Here is a 21,742-nt window from a genome sequence, read left to right on the forward strand (position 1 = left end):
GCAAAAATCCGCAAAGTTCTTCTAGCGTTTATGTAAATAAAATAACAAGAATACAATTTATATAAGTTTCTTGCTTTCTCGCGAAATGATTAACTTGCATTTAATGTAAGTCGTGTATATATATATACAATATAAATAGAAATAGAATAGAGGTGTTAACATAAACGTGATTTAAAAAAAACGAAAAAATTGTATAATAAGCCGCAATTATCTCGTAAAAATAGAAAAAAAAACAATCTCTCGTGTAAAACGTTATGCATGCATCGAGTACTATCATATCATTCGCGTGACGAAGAAAAGAACATTATCTTTCACCTCCCAGACAATACACATATAGACATATTAACAAGTTATTACGTACGTTGAAAGAAAATTATGGACAGGTGGACGGAGACATCGACATGTAATCTCGCGAATAGAGATTTATCGCCATGTAAGCGCGACGCAGCAGGCTACACGTCAACGAGCATAGATTTTCGCGGACCTGCGCAGCTGTATCTTGAAACATTAGTATTTCCTATTTCGATCCTTCGGTAACATGCTACGTGACACGTAAACACGACACAAAAAACACGCATGCATTCACATTCAGAATTCTAAGATGAGACAGAGAAAGTCGTCCGTACACGAACGATTTAAGCTTTCGAGATTTCTCTCGCAATTATGCCTCGCAGAAATGTCAATCAAAAATTGAATCGGTCTTTTCTACGTTACATGCAAATCTGAAGTTTGAAGTATCCTTATTTTATAAAAGATAATAATTGGATCGTCACGTCAATCAATGTATTCGTCGAAAGTTAACAACACGATAGATATCTCTATTTTCGAGGCTTTTAAAAATGAATGAAATGCTCTTACCAAGAGTCCGGCTAGAAGCACGAGACAGATGAAGGCCACGGAAGAGACTACGACGACAGCTATTGCGTTTCCGGAATCCGCTTCCGGTACCAAAAGAAGCTTGTGTATCTGAAAGGAATCAATGATCTGAGGAAATTTAATAAAGCAGCTCCATCGATTATACATTATGTCCGACTGAATATAATTTTGATAACTTTTATACATGAAGCAACATCGATCAATCATGAGGTAACAGAGAAGGAGCGCTTCGTAGAGAAACATATTGAATGATGACCGAGAATTATTCCCGAGTTGATGAAAGATTTTCTCGGCTGATTAACGGGAATGTTAAAATTTTAACGAGCACAAAAGTTATAATAGACTTTCGCTGATGTTCGATGGGATTAACACAGTTACTGTACATGTTCTAATCCGCGCTCGTCCTCCGCCGTTTTCAACTTACTCTCATTGGGAAGGTGGACACCTTGTATAAACTTGGTAGAATCTTTGTCATGGCCGCGTCAAATTTGCCATTCTCATCAACGACGTAAACCAGAATCGAAGTTAGAGAACTCTCTATGGATATTACAGACGAATTTGCCAGCTCGGTACAAGGATTTTGATGAATCATGATTTGCTTCGCCAAGACAGGTCTGCAAAACGAAATATTGCATATGTAACGAATGTTAAATATATTGATTGAATTTTTCATTCTTTCAGATATAATTTTTTTTAAATATAATATTTATTAAATATATTTTTTAAATATAATAATATTTAAATATATATTTATTTAAATATAATATTTCATTTTTTTTTAAATATAATATTTCATTTAAAATTTTCAGCTTTGATATAAATAAATAAAATAATATTGTTTATGTGCTGCAAAAATATGTCATTTTATTAAAATCAATTTCCATATTCTTTATAAATTCAAAATGTAAATTTGTCATTTTGAATATACAATTTATCATTGCTTTAATTGATTACCAAATGTTTACATTTAAAATAATACTAGCATTATATAACGCATATATTATTTATATAAGCAAAAGAGAGATTTATCTATCATTAACAAATGACGATAATAAATTATCGATTACGCGGATATTCGATTCAAATCATCGATATTTAAATATGATGCAAATTAAAATTTTTAATAATCAAGGTATCCTATAAATCATAAGTAAATACACATTCAATTACGCGGTATAAAGAATATTTAATAATAGATTTGAAAAGAAAAATCGCGATGATCTTGGAACAAGAGAAATTCCTCGAAACACTTACTTCGTTACGTCCATGCCTTTTGTGAGAACATTCGCGAGCGCCTGCTTTAAGTCCGGCAGCCGAGGACAGACTTCGCGAAGAGTACCCTCGATGACAATTTTAACCAGCGACGTGATCTCGTCCGACGATAGGATCTGGATATTTTCCGTCGTCTCTTCGTCAGGCACGTTTTCCGTGGAAGATGTACTCCAGGGAACTGTGCTTCTCGTTTCCACGGTGCTTGCGGCAAACGGAACTGAAGGGCCCTTCGTGGCGTTCGTCGTGACACCTGAATTCGATGGAAGTTCCACTGTGCCTGGGGCCGACGTTTCGGTGACGTTCGTGTCGAAACTTGAGTCCTTGGACTCTGAAGGATCCTCGGTAACGCCGGAGGTTCCTGCGATATCAGCGCCTGCGGTGGCGCTCATGAGATCGATAACAGTAACTTCGGGGTACTTCGTAGACTCCGTGCGATTGCCTTGGTCCTCAAAAGCGCTGTGAGTAACTGGAACAACTGGAGAATCTCTGACTTTGACAGTTTCGTTGTTACTCTGGACGATTGATACTTGTTCCGTCGTTGACGTATCTTCGGTGGTCATCGGCAGTTCGGAGGACTCTTCAGACTTCGTCGTGGTGACCGTCTCATCCGTCGAATTATTGGATAAATCTCGAATCGTCGTGGTATTCGAGGGCATTGTATGTTCTTCAAAGGTTCGTCCTTCGAGATTTCTCTCGATAGTGTTATTCGCCGAAGAAACTGCCTCCGTAAGACTAACGAATTCGAGTTCGACGGGCGTAGTCGTCGGAATTCGTAAGTTGTCGGGGTTTAACGTGGTAGATTCGCTGGTTTGATTAACGTTCGAGGAAGACTGCGGAGGAAGGAAGGTAACGTTCGCCTTCGTTGTCGATTCTGTGAAATTTTCAGGAACCGTCGTGACGACTGTTGTGCTAATCTCCACTTCTGATGCCATCGAAGATGTAGACTTGTTCGCTTCCGTCGTCACGTCTTTGTCTAAAGGAACCATTGTGGATTCGGTGACGACGAAAGTTGACCGTATCATCATAGCTTCCTCCGGTTCCATCTGAATATCCGTGTCCAGAGGAATCGTTTTTGATGTACTCGACATTTTCGTGGAACCCAAAGTTGACGATTCCGTCGTTTCGCCGGAATGTGTCTTCACTTCTTTGCTGTCTGGAGTCAAGCTAACTTCCGTTATCACATTTCCGGTTACGTCATAACCTTCGCCTCTAATTGCAGTCGCTTTCTCCTTTACGTCCGACACATCATTGTCGTTTGGTCCCGAACTCGTCACCTTCTCGCCTTTACTTATGCTGTTGTTAAATCTTTCTGAAAAAGTTTCGTTCGTTGGTCCAACAATGGCTGAAACAATTGGAATCGCTGTCACTGAGGACAGAGTTTCCGTGGAATTTGCAGACCTGTTAATATTCTTCTTATCCAGTTTCTGTTGCTGAAGGATGCTATTTTCGATCACAACCGAAGGTTCCGTGATGACAAACTTCTTCTCGGATTCACCTCTCCCAATTGTGTTTTCATAAGCCGATGTTTCCTCGGTAACGCCTTCATTCTCCAATTTCGAATTAGCCTCTGTTGTCATCTGTAACGATTCTCTACTGGACTTCAGGTAAGGATAGGGTTTCTGATCTATTCTTTCCGTGCTGGAACTATTATACAAACTCTGGGTGACCGATGATGCTTCGACTGCTTCATCGATTTTTGTCGGGTCTGTAGATTTTACTTCTATGCTGGAGAATTCGTTAATTCTGGAAAAACCAATAGTTCGACCCTGTGGAACAGGACTAGAAACGGTTTCACCAATGAATGAAACATGCCCAGTAAGTTGGATGCTCTGAGTCGTTGTTTCGGGTAATTTTACTTGACTCTCAGGTTTCCCTATCGATTTCCGTTCTTCCGCACCATCTGTACTCTCGATGGTCGTATTGATAGCGGGGGAGTTTTGTTCGTGGTGGTTTTCGTTTCCGGCGCCAGTCTCTTCTTCTCTCTTGATATAAACGGCTGCTTCCTGATTGTCCAATCCATTAAAGTGCGAATCGTTTTGTGCGGTATCGTTTGTGGTGGATACGATCCTCAATGTCGGTTGGTGACTCACATTTTTAACGACTTCTACCTCTTCCTTCAGATCATTTTTGCCGTGCGATTCAGTAGCGATGGAATGATTGTCTGAGTTGGCTTTAAGGTCCTTTTCTGATAAAGTTTTGTAAACATGATTGTAATTAACGTCCGTGTCATTAATTAATGATATGGCTTCTTCGTGTTCCTTTTCATCGATTTTTTCCAAATCAAGTACCTCGGATGCCGTTGTCCCTAAATCATTCGCATTTTTTTTGGCTGCCGAAAAATCTTTATACTGAATACCGCTTTTCGTAGTCAATTCTCGATCATGACTCTCCAGTTCATGATCCTCAATCTTCAAATCAGCCGAGATTATATCTTTGTTCTTTCTCGAGTCACCTTTCGAAACAATCTCTTTGTCAGACTTTATAACTTTATCCTTTTTTTCGTCGAATCTGATACTTTCGGTTAATGATTTCAAATACATCAAGGAGAAATCTTCTCCGGTAGATTTAACAGTCGTTGTTTCTTGTTTATTTGCAGTTACATTTCTTTCCTCTACCGAGGTTTTCGTAAGATTCGCGCTTAATTTTTCGCCGATAATTTTTCCTTCCGTGCTTGGAGAGATGGTTGCATCGGGTATTCCTTTATGATTGGAAAATTCTTGAAGTGTGACGTTCTCAGAGTTCTCCTTACTATCTTGCTTTGAATCGTTGAAAGCCAGCTTCGTGGTCGTTACAATCAGTTCGTTCGTGCTGGAGAGCTTAAGAGCATCTTCAGAGATAACTTTCGTGCTGGTGCTCTTCCCGGAGCTATCAGTGGCGACTTCTTCATATCTCGACTTTTTGTTCCCATCTGACGATGACGAATCCTCGGACTCGTCGTTTGATTTTATCGAATTGCGCGACACATTGCTTCTTTCTATGTCCTTACTCACGTCGTTACCGTTGTCATGTGGCCCAGCTTCCTCAGTTTTTCGATTCGCCAAGTTGATATTGCGTCCATCGTTTTCCACGATCGATTGATTCTGGTAGATCGAAGAGGTTCTTGTTAAGATCGTCGTGGCTTCTTGGGGAGTCGATGCTTTTTGGGAGAGATCAGATTTCTCTGACACAGCGGACGCTTCCGTAACCTCCGCGACCACATTGCCGAAGAGCAGCAGAAAGGTTCCTGAATAACATTTTTTTAATATAAAAATTATATTTCGTTTTGCTTTAATTTCCTGATAAAATACGATTACTTTAAATTTGTAATCATTTTTTTACTCTAATTATATACCTATTCTCCTGGACAAAATTAACGCATAACTTCTTCTTCGCTTTTTCTTTAAAATTTTTCGTTCAAATTTAAATATTAACTTTTAAAGAAAAAGTGAAAAAAAAATATGCGTCAATTTTGTCCAGGAGTATATTATATTAATTATTTTACTTTATCATGATTATATAATTTATATTAGAACTTTAAAAAACATGTATACTTTGAAAATATTTACAGGAAAATTCCATTAACAAACTGCCATCGATGCTTGTCTATCTTTCTTTATCTCTCTTCTTTAATTCTTAATGATACATTTGACAACACAAAATGGTGTTTATGGTAATGACCCCCGCAATAAGCGCGTTCGCTGACGCACGAAAACAGAAGTCAGCAACAACAACAACTGGTTTCGAGCGAGACGTGCAAATAAAAATGTGACGAGCGTAGATGAGGCGTTTAATGGATCGAAAAACCGGTTGTCCGTGGAATTGCCGGTGGGTTCTTTCGTAGTTATTCACACGGGTCCGATACAGTTCAACGGAAAATTGAAAGCTCGAACGGCAAGCATGCGTTTGAATATTAAGTAGATCTCGGAATTATTCAGGCTTCCAACGTGTCCTCGTCTTTTGCTGATCTACGTCGATACGATGACTATTCGTTCTTCGAAGGAAAGCATCGAGATAAATATTTGTTTTATTCAAGCGCAAAGCGAGAATTTTCCACCTGACTTCGATACTTTCGGTGCATTTGCGTTTGCGATTAAAGACGGCCGTTAAGGATTTACAACGAAATATCGATTTTCTATAAAAAAAACTGTATTGTTTCGCACGGATAAATCTCCATTTTATTTGCAGAATATATATTTTTATTTGTTCTTTTTTAGACTCACATTTTTTATATTTAAAATCTTTGTTTTTTCATTTTTTACATTCTACTGTATATCGCAGAAAAATGATATCAAAGAAACAAAAATAAAATAATTTAATATATTCGCGGCCTCTTTCACATAAAAATGTGTAATAAAGTTAAAGCAGAAATTTAATTAATTACGAACTTATTTGTTAAGTTTTTTAATAGTAGATGTTTCCTAACTCTTCCATTTTACACACACAACATTTTTAACATAATTACTGAGAATTTTCACATTCTTGTCTATATAATTACAACGAGTCTTGCTCAATGATATATCTAAATGAGAAGTTAGTTAAACTAGTTTTTAATGTCTATAAAATGACATGTATACGTATATGATTGTTGATCTTTTCATAATGCAACATTTTCATTATTATAATGCAGTACAAAAAGAACAATATATTCAAAAAGAATAATATGTTATTTAAGTTCTTTGACTCACACAGTTGACAAATACTTGTATTCACATTTAATTACTTGGAGACATTAAAATAATTGCTCACATTATTATTTGTTACATCAGCAATAAGACATTCAGCTAAGGCATTCCTATCTCACAAACATTCTAGCTAATTAACTTAAATTTATGACGTTTCTTTCATCATCAGACTTAATTCATCGAGTAAAACTCACGAAGATATTCTTTTAAAAAGATACGTCAATATTTTTTTCATATAAATAAATATGTGAGGGATTTTTATTCTATATCTGTGGATGTTTATTTTAGATTCTCTAGACTAGTCGATATATTTGAAGGATTAAATTTAGATCGAGACATGTTTATCGGCAACATTTACTATTAATGAAAGGGGGACGAACCGATGGATTGTGCGATAGCACAAGGCGGGTTGGCAGATTTTGTTGTTAAGCTGCGAGTTACAGTTAACTTGCAGGCGGGCACGCTGCAGTAAAGCTAACAGTACTTGGTGCAGTCACCTCGATTGGCAGGCTTTACATCACGAGTTCACAATGCAACAGGATGCAGCCGAGAGATGCTCGCCCATTCTCTTTGACGATGGCAAAATGCCGCCGTAATGCACCCGCGCAATACGACACGAAGTAAAAAATTGCGCGTATAATTTGCTTAGTACTCTGCTTCTTTTTTCCGAAATAATATACGTTACTCCGGATGCGACCTGTACTTCTCCCGCGCATTCGTGAAAAATAAAGAAGAAGGTTTGCGGAACGAAATGGCGTCTTTTGACGACTAAAACTCACCTATGCATCCCAATATGAAGATAGACGTTCTTCCGTGAGTCATCTCTGTCTGTCAGACCTCCTCGCTCGTTCTGCAACAAATATTATTGCAATATTATTTTACATTTTGCATTTGCGTATTATTCGTTCCATGTAAATAGAAATATATGTATAATACAACGGACATTATAATATGCTCCTGGATAAAATTAACGCATAATTTTTTTTCACTTTTTTTTAAAAGCTATATATTTAAATTTAAAAAAAAATTGTATGAAAATTTTATAAAAAATTTTAAAGAAAAAGGGAGAAAAAATTATGCGTTAATTTTGACCAGGAGTATATTTATCCAAAACATTTTAATTATATATTTTCTTGCAATTGTCAAATATTACTCTTATGATGTAAATCATTAAATGCAATATGTGTGTGTATAAGATTAAATGAATATAAATAAAATTTTCCAAAATTATATTTATATATTTATAAAACTGTAAATTGTATAAGATTAAATGAAACATAAACAAAATTTTCGAAAATTTTATATATTTATAAAACTATAAATTGTAATCAAGTTTTTGAGCAAAAATTGATAATGATATTTGCTTTTTATAGATATATAGCTATTACATTTATAAAAATAGTTGTGTTAAGATAAAAAATTATGAGAAACATACTTAAAAATTCTTAGCAATGATACACGTAATCAAAATTATAATAAAAAGGACTATTCTTATATAGATATTTTATTTTGTGAAATAGAATGTTATAAAGCAGTATCAGTATGCGCATGATGTATGCGTCGTTGATTAAAATTCAAGAGAAAGATGTCGATCAAGAGCTTGGAAATGGATACAATTCGCTGTATAATCAGGCGCAATTTTCAACATTGTAAGGATGACCTCGTTTACGAGCCTGCTTACCTTAGGGAGTACAACATAAAACTCCAGACCGCAATGCAGCGCGCAAGCTTTATTAAAAGTTTTCATCTCGCGTTTGCAACAATGTTGTACGAAGATTTAGTATTTCGGTCAAGGATATAGATCTTTCAATATTCTTCTGAGTTTACGTTCAAACAGTTAAATATCAATTCAAATTCAATTTCTCATGAAAGAAGTAATAGAAGTTGAAAAACAAGTTTATATACAATATATGTGTATACAATATATGTGTATACAATATATGTGTATACAATATATGTGTACGCTATATGTTATCCACATAACGTATTAATTATACAATATAAATTATATATTTATGCAATGTAAGAAAGGCAAGTATATTTAACCAAAAAAATTTCACACTAATTTGGACATTTAATCGATAATAAAATGTTGCACGAAAATCTAAAATCGTGATTATCTAATTTTTATAATATATAGGTTGAGATACATTCCGCTATTCAACGCCTCGTTTGCTGCACGAACGCATTCATTGTAACAGTGTGCAGGTATTGAACACATATCTGACTTTAATTGTAGAAAGTAATCATAGAAAGTACAATTATATATCTCTATTATATATCTCTGTTCTCTGTAAATATATTGAAGGAGTACGCATCAATTATAAAAGAAATTACTAAAAGAAAATTAATATTACATCGAATTAATCGTACAAGTCTGTATGAGATTATATTAAAGCTGAGAAAGAAGTTAACAATTTATACGATAAAATGATTAATAATCAAGAAAACGAAAAAATCTTTAATTTAAATATACTCGAAAAGTCTCGATTACTTTATCAAATATTTTAAAATAAGTATTTGATGTAAAATCCTTTCTTTATCTGGAATTCTATTTTACATCATAACCTGCAAATTCTATTTTACATCATAACCTGTTAATTTAAAATTGTAAGAAAACTGCGTAAAATGTATATAAAAATTTTGCTTCTACTTATTTTATTATCCACTGTGAATCGTGTAAAATATATCATTATTTCGTTCAACGAGCGAAAATTGCTCTAATAAACTGGGCTATATCTTTGCCTCATGAAACCATATTCTATTTTATCGTCTTGTTTCAGGGTACCTCGTGTGGTGAGAGAGAGCTTATACCGCATTTCCTTATTAATTCAGGAGCGAAGCACCTGGGAAAGTGTGTCCAAAGCATCCATTAAATCTCATAGGTAGTTTTGCGGGTGTGTCGAGAATATTTCACATAAGCGACGCATCGTAAAACGGTACTGAAAGTTGTAATATCACTGCATGAATGAAGGCGTAATACATACGAGACCCTATGTTTCATGATAGAATCTGTCTACTCGAGCAATTAACGATGCGTGCAATTAACTAGCGTATCGCATCTTGCGCGTCTCGAGCAAATGCATGTCTTAATTATATGTCTTTAATTACGTCGTACGCACATTGCATGGGAAAATAGTTGCATGATGCGTCAACACGCATTATCTTAGCTAGAGCAGACAAGCGTGTGTCTGCAATGTAATTATATTGCGATCAAATTAATTATATCGTTTAGCTAATCAGCAGAAATGTGAGATTTGGTTGCTTTTATCATTATTTAAATCACTTTACGTATCTCGAATATGATATTTACTTCGAAAAGCTTCAACTTTAGATTTCTTTCTTTTGTACTTACTTTTATAAAGAATAACAGTTTAACGGAAAAATTTTCTTGCGTTCTTTAATAAATAGTTAAATATACAGACTAGCATAAATTATTATCGTTTAAGATCGAAAAGAACGTTGTAGAAGGACATAGAGGAGATTAAAATTTAAAAAAAAAGCTAACAAAAACCGTCGTCGTGTTCCTCTCTCAAAGAAAATTATATTGCGTAGAAGAAAATGTGGAAAAAGAAAATCGTGTCGCTCTTATGCAGGGGAAAAAACCAATATTCTACACTTTATATCTTGTAAAATAAACGAGATAATATGGGATAAATATTCTATAAGGTACACGTAAATATAGAGAATAAATTCGACGCGCATGAGAGATGAGGTTAATGAAGAATTTCGAAAGTTTCCGCGCAATTAATTAACGCATGAAAGGATCACGTCATCAAATGCGAACGACATCAAAGTACGACACGTACTTTGCTGCTCTTAGTCATGCGAACGCAACATACGTGTATGTATGAGATTCGTACGCTACATCATCCTATCTACGATGTAGCCTGCAGGGATCATCGTTCAGCCAGAGCAGCGGTACCAAAGGAGGTCGACCTCAAGGCTCGTCAATTAGATTAGTTAGGTTGTCGCCCCGAGGAGCAGGAGGTCCTCTCTTCGTGCAATAATTTCGTACATAATCATTCGTATATCGAATATTTCTTTGTGTATTGGAAAATAGGGGTATCGGTTTTGTCGAATGCTAATTCTGAATGTTTGTCTGGAACTTCGGATCCTACTGTTTATCGTGACCCAAATTGATCAAATATCGAACGTTGAGTTTGTACGATTATTATTGTAACCCAACGAACCCTGTTATATGCACGTTTGGATCTCGGTAAATGGATATCTGTTTATATTTCACGTTGTACATAGAGAATTGTCAAAATCAGACTATTAGCTTTAAAAATTCAGCAAATATTTGTTTTCAGAAAAATTATTTATGATATTTTTGTTAAGAAATATCGATTAAATATTGTTGAAAAATTGTCAAATGAATGAACTGTCATGATTGTGGCTTAAAGAGAATGATAATATTTCATGTAATTTATAACAAGATTTTTATTACATTTTATGTAATAATAATAATATATAATATATAATAAAAAAATGTAATGAAAAAATATAATGAAAAAAATATATAATGAAAAATGCAGTATATGTGTATTTAAAACAATAAATAAAACAACAAGATAATGACTTGTGTACAAAAAGTACACAATACTGATATCAGTACTGATATCAATCAATATTACTAAATTTAAAATTCTTTTTAAACTTTAAATTAAAACCATTTTAAATTATAAATACTTAGTAACTTTTGTTTTCTATTAATTGCATTATGATGAATACCGTCACTCTTTCGGCTTACGTTACTGCTAGATTAGCCCGTCGTAAGCGTACAATGGATGATGGTTCAGTAGCAGTCCCTGGCAAAAAGCGGGATATATAAAGGATGCATTTTCCAGCCGATCTTGCATCCTTTGTCTCCGCTGATTGAAGCGCTTTTCCGTTTTCCGTCACGAAAAATCTTTTTTCGTCGATTTCGCGAATTGGGCCACGCTATTCACGTTTCTCCGGAACGTGAAACGTATCGGGAGATAGTAGAAAGTTTGCTATAATTCTTTTAAATGCCGAGCTGTATGAATCACGGTAGCGATTTATTCTCCGTATCGCACAACGCGCATCTATTGCAATATTTTTTTCAAATTGAATAAATCTGTTGATGTAATAAATATACATATAAGTTGTGTTTTTCAAATTTCAAATTGTTTTTATATTTTTTATACGTTCATAAAATGATAAAAAAAAGCTAGAAAAAATACGCTCAGAGAAATTATTCAGATGCAGGGAATTTCTTTGATATAATTAACGCGATTTTTATTTATTATTATATTTATCTATTTATTTCTTAATTTAGAAAATGGAAATTATTAAGACACAACGCAGGATTTCATATTTGCCTCAAGTTTTATATGCAATATCAGTGCATGCATATAAAATTAAATCATGAACGAAGGTTAAAGATAAACCTTCGGTTTAGATGTGGAGGTTTCCATAAGTGAAAAGAGCGACGGAGAAAAACGCTGTACTTTCTCTCAGCTGCATGATATACGTTGTGAAAAGCAGCGAAAATGCCAAGAGCTATGTATACCGGCGTTGAACTAATCCATCGTCATCGTTGAAACACATTTCTCGACGATCTAATATATATAAATTACTTCCCGTCTCGTCTTCCTGTTCTTCCAGATACAATGTCTCCCAGGTGTATACATGAGTCTGCGGATTTGTGTTGCTCAACTTCCTTCATTTACATGCTAACAGAACTACTAGTGACTCGCGGCTAGTTAAGGATTCATCGTTGCATAAAGGAATACTCGGATGTAATTTGTTCGTGTAAATTTTTCCAGCGTATACTTTCTCTCGGAAACTCGTGGATGTCGATCGTAAATTTGCGTAAGGATCGCGTTTTAATTTCGCGAAACTCTGACGTAACATCGATGGTCACAAGGTTTGACACGAATCAAGTTTTTCAATCATTTTCAATCAATTTTTCTATCAGCGAACACTCTGCATTCTGCATTTATTTAATAAAGAAAAATGATTTTCGCGAAAAAAAACAGGAGAAACTCGTATCTCGAGTGTGTTTTTTTATATCCCATTGCGGCATCCTTATAAACGCATATTTTTCTTAAGAGTCATAACGAAACTCATAAACATCGTCCTAGATACTCGTAGTAAAATTCAAAGATTTTCAAATCTACCAAAGTCGTAAAGTACGAAAAGTCCACGACGAGAAGTTCCGCTTTTAACGACATTCGATGTAACTTCAAGAAACATTAAATTTTCTTCTTCTTATCCGTGACACTCGCAAGTTTAAGTAAGAGATGCTCCCTTTATAAAAGGAACTTCACTTTGGAGAAGAATATACGATTTGCATTTCGATTGTTATTGCTTCATTAAAATATAATCATTTATATAAACATAAAATATACAATCATAAAAAATTATAAAAAGAAATTATAAAATTATATAAAATAAAGAAATAAAAAAAATTATATAACACAAAAATATCAAAAAAAAATTATATAAAATAATTATATAAAATACTCAGCAAAGTTCTGCGAAAGATATTACTTAAATTGCGTGCTGATGCTCACACATTCCTTTCCTCTTACGATTTTTTACGACGAAAACAATTTGTTTTGCTTCTAATATGCTTGTTTTTTTCACGAGGGAAAAGTGTTAGAAATCATTCCTTTCTTTCTCTCTCTCTTTCTCTCTTTTGTGTAGTTTTACCTCGGTAAATTTGCATTCCCGCACCGAGGGTGCTTGACCGGGCACGTCTCTGAGAAAAAACCATCGGTCTCAAGCATGGTGAGTTAGCGATGCGTGACCACCTGTTCCTCCCCCTTGGTGCTTCATTGTCGGCCGCGGTTGTTCGCTTCATGATGTTTCGCCGGATACGACGCGCTGTATGCTCCACTAACTTTAACGTCCGTCGCGATGCCTTCGCGCTCTGTGACCCGCGGAGCGGGTGCTAGGACGAAGGAAAACCTGTTTGGTCCAACGGTGTTAGCGGATTTTTTTGTTGCAACTAATATTTGCGAGATGTGGCGTAAGATAAAGAGATGCCCGGATGTCTAGAGAGAAGAACGCACGACAATTGCCTTCTTGATGTGTTCTTGCCAAGTTTTTAAAATATAAGTACACAGAGAGAAAAATATCACTCTACTGCCGAGAAAAGCAATTGCTCAGTTCATTTTTCTTTTTTTAAGTAGTTTTCTTTAACAAAAAATATATTCTTGATAATAGTCTTAAAATATATTCATCACAAGTGTTAGAAAATTTCATTATCATGTACTCGAAAGAAGAATTTATTTTCCCTTCAAGAATATCGTAAAGTAAATTTTACGCCAACTAATATTCTCGATTAAAATACTACACTTGTTAAAATTCAGAATATATTCAATTAAATTTAATGCTTATGATATATTTGCGGATATGCAAACTTACTAACATACTTAAAATAAATAACATTTACTCGAATGCAGTATATATTTTTCTCTGCGTACCTTCACGAATATAATCGGATATATGTAAATTGTCAGTTATTTAAATTCCGCAAAAAATTATTTTAAAAAAATATTTCTATTTGAATACATTTAATATATGTATATTTTAAACGAGCGATATGAAATATGAGATAAATCGCGAACGAATACGCGACTAAAGCTTGATTAATTTTAATTTCAATCGAATGCGCCATGTAATCCAATTAGGGGAAATATTTCCCGCGTAATTCAATTATGAACAAAAAAACATGAAATTAATAAAAATATAGCTTGCAGAATGCTCGAGCATAAAAATATAGCTTGCAGAATCCGTGTGCTCGAGCACCGATATATAAATTCATTGAATGTAATTACACTCGGTGCGGATCGTACATCGACGATACGACATCGAGCAAGAATCGACGCAGAATCATTTTCGTAACGACGATGTGCTACGCATTGCAAAACACGCGTTGCAAAATACGGTAAAATAAAACCACAGGGCGTACGCGGGAGTGGCCTGCGAGTGCTGTCAATTGAATTCTCAACAACGAGATGCTACAACGTGAATGTCAACCGATGACGGAACGATACTCGGATATCGATTCATTCGTTCACGGCCGGCTTCCATTGTTTGTCCCCGCATTTCCACTCGCGTTTGTGCTGCCAGTTGCGACGAATTTGCATTGATGAGCAATTATGCGTCGCATTTTACGGATATGGTTACGCGGAAACATCGCGGTGCAAATTAATCTGCAAGTGCGTTTTGAAATTGTAAATCATTATGGGAATTAGAAAAACTGAACGCAGATATCGAGTCTAGTAGATTACTTTATAATCGTTACTGATATCAAGAAAAACGAAATTGTAAGTCTATTCAAGTTTGTATATAAATTTTCATTCTCTGTGTTTATTAATTTTTCTGTATTAGATAATTAGAACTGAACACATGTATTATTTTCATTCAGGAGATCTTTAAACTTGTAAGATAATTTATAATTTAATTTACTTGATTATTTAAATAATAACAATTGAAATATTTATCATTACACTTCTAAGAGAAATTTGAAGAAATTATCTTTACATGCTTTTTTATAATTGTTTTCTATTTTGTAAACAACATTCTTTAAAGAAATTTCACTTAAAAAATGGATAAAATTTAAGTTTTATCACAATTTTGCAAAAACTATATTTTTCAAACTTTTCATTCTTCTTTAAATCTCCTTTTTTAAATAAATCAAGTTTATGGAGAGAGAGAGAGAGAGAAGCAGAAAAAACTTTTATTAAACATTCTAAAAATCCTTTTTTTGTGGAGGCAATAGCGAGTGTTTTCCATTGATCATAGGCGAGGAAACGGCAATCGTTCTATTTTCTGGTTCATCTGGCAACACCAGTAGAGGAATACATTGCATCACTCTCTAAAACGTTGTAATGATTTATTTTTCTCTCTTTCTTTATTGGCTGAAATGTCGAAGAAGCGTCTACCGTCTTCGTGTTTGCTCGACCGACGTATTTCCGTTCGATCGCTAAATCCACGTTAAAGTTAGTTCAACTGTAATGCTCGATTGCAAGTATAAACGATCGGCTAACTGCTCCGAAAGTTCCCGGTCGAGTGCCGCGTTTAAACAGGTGCTCTAAGTTTATGAAAGTCTATCGTGTTGCCCCTTTTGCTTTCCTCATTAAGTAGAATCCAACTGCACATGTTGAAAAAACACGTTTCCGTTAAATAAAATTCGTAACTTGAGAAACCGATACATGTATTAATATATCACATTTTGTTATAAATTTAAATAATGCGAGCAATAATAGATATATAAGCGGATATGAATAAAAAGAATGTGTATATCTGAGATAAATCATATAATTTTTCTCTTTCTCTCTCATTTCTGCGCAATTTTCACAAATTATATCTCTTTGAATTTAATTAATCTTTTATAATTATAAATTTTTTTAATTAATTTTTTAAATTAATCTTTTATGATTATATGAGATAGTAGCTTCATAGCATATTTTTTTTTATAATCATTTAAATTGTGACCTTATCTATAGTATATTTTGTATATCTGAAGATATCTTTAGCTAATCGAAATCAAAAATATGTTTTCTTTTATCCTTGCAATGGAATGACGTCACGTTATCAGATAATTACTGATATCGCAAAGATATGCTATCGCACAATCATCTGAATGACATCTCGGCCGTTCCATTTTTTAAAATTACTCTCCTATTTATTCAATATTCTTAATGTCGAGCATTCCGCGAGGATTGAATTGTTCCGTAGAGCCATCGTGTCACGATGATCCTTGCATCGGTAGCACCAATGCGCAAATACGGGTACGAGAATACGAATACGAGTGTCCAATTATCCAATGACGAGTCACGGCCTTGTCTTGCGTTGCTGAACAATGACGTCCCATTATGCTCCTTTAGTTTGTTTGCTGCCTGTTAGGTCACGCCGTGTCGCACGAGAATGTTTGCCTCCGCTGTGAGAAAGTATATCAGATTTTATATGCAAATTAGAACGCATCTAAATTCTATATACGTACTATCTTATTCATACGTCCCTGAGATGACTCGGGAATTGAAATTGACACAATTTCGGTGAGACGAGAATTTTCAATTCGATATACACACGCGAAATATTTACATATTTATATATTGATAAATATTTATATTAATGAATTTATAATAATAAATTTATATTAATGAATTTATAATAATGAATACGAATATGAGAATATTTATTTATTATTATTTACTTATATTTATTTATATTTATATTTACATATTTATATATTAATATTTATATTTATTATTATGGTAATAGAAATACTTGCGCGCGCGCGAACACACATTGTATTCCACATTTACAATGTCACTTTTCTTTCAATACTATAAAGGTACTCTTTAAAGAGATATATAAAATTATAAAATTATTAATTAACAGAAAATGTTTTCAAACGTATCATGTACACGTATCATGTACAGATATATATTTATAATATGTATATTTCATATGTATATTAATGCACTCAGATAATATCAAAAAACTTGAATATTAAAAGTTTTAAAGTCTAATGTTTTGAAATTATATACAAAATAAAATATACATACACATTTTCTATCTTTCTAGAGAAGAATAAACTTTATTAAACTATAATTTTATGTTTTCTTTTTAATAACAAATATAAAAATTTCTATCCAATATTTATATATCTTTAAAATATGATTTACATGGATCAGTGCAGATTTCATCTCTTTGTATAAAGAGTTAAATTATACTTGTTATTCCTATAAAACGTTATGGGATATAAAAAAACTGAAAAATCCATCTCATTATTCAGTCCCTAAAATACAAAATTTCAATTTAACTAATTTATTAATACTGAATGTACATCTGATCCTGATACACGTACCCTATCTCTCTCTCTCTTTCTCTCTCTCTCTCTCTCTCTCTCTCTCTCTCTCTCTCTCTCTCTTTCTCTGCCAGCGTTCCTTTCGCTTCTCGCGCTGCTGTTAATTAGAAGCAACACTGTAATACGATCTTCCATAAGGCCGACGTTTCATTGTGTCACAGGCGAGTAACGTCACTCACGTTGCGCGAAAGCAAATTGCAAAATAGCAATGGGGACCGCGAATTACTGGTACAGGGAGAGAGCATTGTTCGCGCGAAGCCGTCACGTCGACAGTCGCTCCGTGGAAAATGTTCCCAGGATGTTTCCGCGGAGCTGAATCGCGCGATTAATCGCGGCATGCCTCGTTATTATCGCTAGATACCCTTTGCTCTATAATGCTAGACATTCATGTTTATTGCTACACCGGCGTATCCGCCCACTGGATATTTAAAGAACAACCGACAATTAGAATTCGTGCTGAGCAAGAGTGTTGAATGTCAGCATCATAAATCTGCTTTTATAGAGAGCATTTGAATACTCAGAGAAATTTTCTCACAACTTTAAGCTATAATATTATTTACTATTAATTTATATTATATATATATATATATATATATATATATATGTATGTACATAAATCAGATGTACATATTATTTATTAATCTATAATTGTGATAATAATTATTTAATATAATTATTTTTCTTATATAAAAGCCAAGATATATTATTGATTAAAAAATTAAAAAATATATCATTAAAAATAAAAAAGATTAATATAAAATTTATTCGATCTCCAGATTTTTAATTACCTCTTCTAAATTTCAGAAATTGTGTTATACTTTTATTGTGAACAAAAAGTTAATATAGCAATCTTCTTTAATCAATTTTTAATTTGTTTTCTAGTATAACATTAAAAAATAATTATTTTGATCGTGCTATTATTGATATTAAGGAAAGAGCATAGCGCGCAATATCCATCCGGAAGTGCGATTTCGTTTTTGCGAAGCAGTGAAAGTCGAATTAATCGTAACACACAACAGCCACGATGCAATCAAGATCTATAGTACATGATTTCATTGAAATTTAATAGCTTCCAGATGTTATGCTGGCCGCAATATTAATTTTATGTAAATTAATTAATACGCAAGCGCATCTATTGTTTTTTTCGTAATTATAAACTATTAATAAAATTAAATTATTTGCATGCTATCTCCATTAGTTTTTTTGCAACACATGCATGCATAAATATAGTAAATAATATATTGTAGAATATTATAGCTAAACATAATTAAAAAATAAAAATAAAAAGGTATAATAAAATATAATATAATATATAATATATAAATAATAATAATCTTTAAACATATATATTTGCGTAGCAACACATAGTGTATAAAGCATTCTTTTAAATTAAATATTAATTTAACACGAAAAAAAATATCGCTGAACAAAGTTTTGCGACAATGATTATATATCCGTGCTTAATTATTTTTCAAAAGTTTAGCCATCGTGTAGGTAAATATTATAGGATGTAATATTATCGCATGCATAATGAATACGCTGTTAGTAAAATATTATGCTTATAGTTTAAGACAACAGCATTTAAATTGATAGTATCCATAATATTTTTCGAAAAGCAAAGCTTGGTTTCTAAAGCTTGATTCTCGAATACGACTCTCGCGTCATGATTCATAAAAGCGCATATATGTATATTTGTTGAAATGTCGTTATTAATTGAAAAAATGGCGCATAAATTCGTAGCTTTTCGTTTATCAAAAAAAATTTTTATTTTATTATGACGTAATTATACATCTGTGTCAGATGTATCTAAATGAAAAAATTTAAACATTTTGAATTTCTCTCCCACGTTTGCGAGCAAATAAAAATAAAAAGCAAAAAGAGTTTAATTATAAAAAGTTAGGTCAGTACGAATACAATTATTTCAAAAGCAATTACGAGTAGTAGCTGCAATAGTAATTATACCCGCACATATTTTTTTCATATCAGCTCGCTGCAATCATGTATTTTTTAGAGATGTTAAATATCAATTTTATGTTATAACCCTCTTATATATTATTTATAATTGCGTATAATACGAAGACATAAAGCTTTCAAAAAAATTCACGTCAATTTTTCTACGTACAATAAAGATAATATGTTAGTACACTGAATATTACAATATTATTTCTAATTTAATTTAAATATTTAAACATATTTGATCATTTATGTAATACTTCCTTTTGCAAAAAAACGTCCGTACTTAATGTGCGAAAATAATATATCTCGTATTTCATTATACACTATTACTATTCCGTAAAAATATATGTATAATAATTTATTATAAATAAAAATTTATTATTTTTTTATTATAAATAAAAATTTATTATTTTTTTATTATAAATAAAAATTTATTATAAAAAAGCATTCAACTTGTAGCATAATATATGAATCTATATTGAATATGCTATAAAAGTATCGCTTTAAAATTTAGTATCAAAAATTGCGGTTAATCATATAATAAAAAATTCGCAAAAAAAATGGAACATATTTTCTCGTCTGAAATACGAATTCTTTCACTTTGCCAAACAAAAAAAATCTTGCTTTAAAAATTTATTCCAATGGTATTAATAGAGATTTTTTTGAACGAAACGATAATACCTAGTTATGATTGCGCCTCTGCGGCAATATACTCCGACAAATTGCAAAACATTTCGTTGTGACGACATATTGAATTGTACGAGAGCTCAACTGCGGTTGACCAAGCCGATCTCGTCGTGCGATTTCATTTCTCCACGTTGCAATTAAACTGAACAATCATAATATGACAAAGGCAATAATAACGACCAGTGATACCGATGACGTAATTAGTAACGGGATCTTGTCAATTGCAACTTCTTTTTACAGAGAAACGTGAGACGCGCAGCCAGTAGTGCTCGATATGATGGAAATTAGCTATTTTTTTTACTTACTCGCTAAAGTGAATGCTTAGTACCTTTCTTTGATTCGTGAAGACTGTAATATATGTATAATATATTTCGATTATAAAACAATATATATATAATTCTTAAAAATCTGGAGCAGCTTAAATTATTCTATGTTTTCAAATAATAGAAATTATAGAACAGTTTTTATAAAATATAATTATATTAAATTGAAATGCTGTAAAATATATGCTTTCTGACGATATATTTAAAATACTTCAATATTTCTTATTGCAATTATTATATTAATATAACAAGAAACTAATGTAAAATATTTTAATAATTTTAGGTTGTATTTTATTGCTAATGATTTTTATAAAACTCTATATAATTTTAATTCGTAATATTGTGCTATGTGTAATATTATGTGTTGTATTAATTAATAACATTTGTATGAGTACAAAAAATAATATTTAATGCCATTTAAAAATATATATTTTTTTTCTTATTAAATAAAATATATTAATATTATAAATTACATTATTATATAATATTAAGTTGTACCAGTAATTGAATGCTTGTTACGTTTTAATACTTTTAATCTAACGACAACCATTGCCTCATGGCAGCGAGTACCAAATTGGCGCCCTAATAAGAGGATTATCTAGCGACGTTATTGTGTTAATCTGCGAGGGAGATAACCGTCCACTTCAATGTGTTTGATTTAATAGGGCGCGCGCGCGCGTATATATATTCACGTGACAAATCACGACGGAATCTTTCGAATAGTATAGACTAATATAGAGAATTGCCGGACGTGGTTGACGCGCGATTGAAAATAGACGCTTCCGGCTTCTCCTTAACACGTACGGCCATAACACGTAATGTGTGCCACGGCGACTTGCCAGTCGCTTTCAAACCGATCAACAACGCAAAAATCGAACACGGATGACAAACATGAATAACTAGTCGTTCATCTTGCTCGATGTGCATTTATATAAAAAAAACATTATAATAAAATCCATATATATTAAAAATCGAAAATTAAGGATAGGAAAATATTTCTAGTACGATAATTTGTATAACAATATATACACTGTACATATGTATTAATAAAGAACCAGATTGCTTGAATTATATTGTAATAATTGTTTTGAAAAAAAAAAAAATTACACGCTAAT

At 32.9% G+C, this 21,742-nt stretch overlaps 1 protein-coding gene across 2 annotated transcripts in view; it reads right to left on the bottom strand.

The window, feature by feature from the left end:
- The window catches only part of LOC105249654, a 47,251-nt gene that overhangs the window by 9,889 nt on the left and 15,620 nt on the right, over positions 1-21,742 (bottom strand). Inside the window, exons 1-5 of one of the 2 annotated variants that reach the window (XM_011255292.3) lie at positions 8,470-8,482; positions 7,589-7,653; positions 2,131-5,371; positions 1,301-1,490; positions 859-966 (exon numbers count right to left, since the gene is read on the bottom strand). In XM_011255292.3, the coding sequence (XP_011253594.1) occupies positions 859-966; positions 1,301-1,490; positions 2,131-5,371; positions 7,589-7,631 (3,582 nt within the window). In that variant the 5' untranslated portion in view covers positions 7,632-7,653; positions 8,470-8,482. Of the gene's footprint in view, positions 1-858; positions 967-1,300; positions 1,491-2,130; positions 5,372-7,588; positions 7,660-8,469; positions 8,483-21,742 lie in introns of those variants that run through there. The other variant, XM_011255284.3, reaches the window with a different exon arrangement.

Source organism: Camponotus floridanus, unplaced genomic scaffold (genome assembly GCF_003227725.1).
Source record: "Camponotus floridanus strain SB8 unplaced genomic scaffold, Cflo_v7.5 scaffold38, whole genome shotgun sequence".
Taxonomy (NCBI): domain Eukaryota; kingdom Metazoa; phylum Arthropoda; class Insecta; order Hymenoptera; family Formicidae; genus Camponotus; species Camponotus floridanus.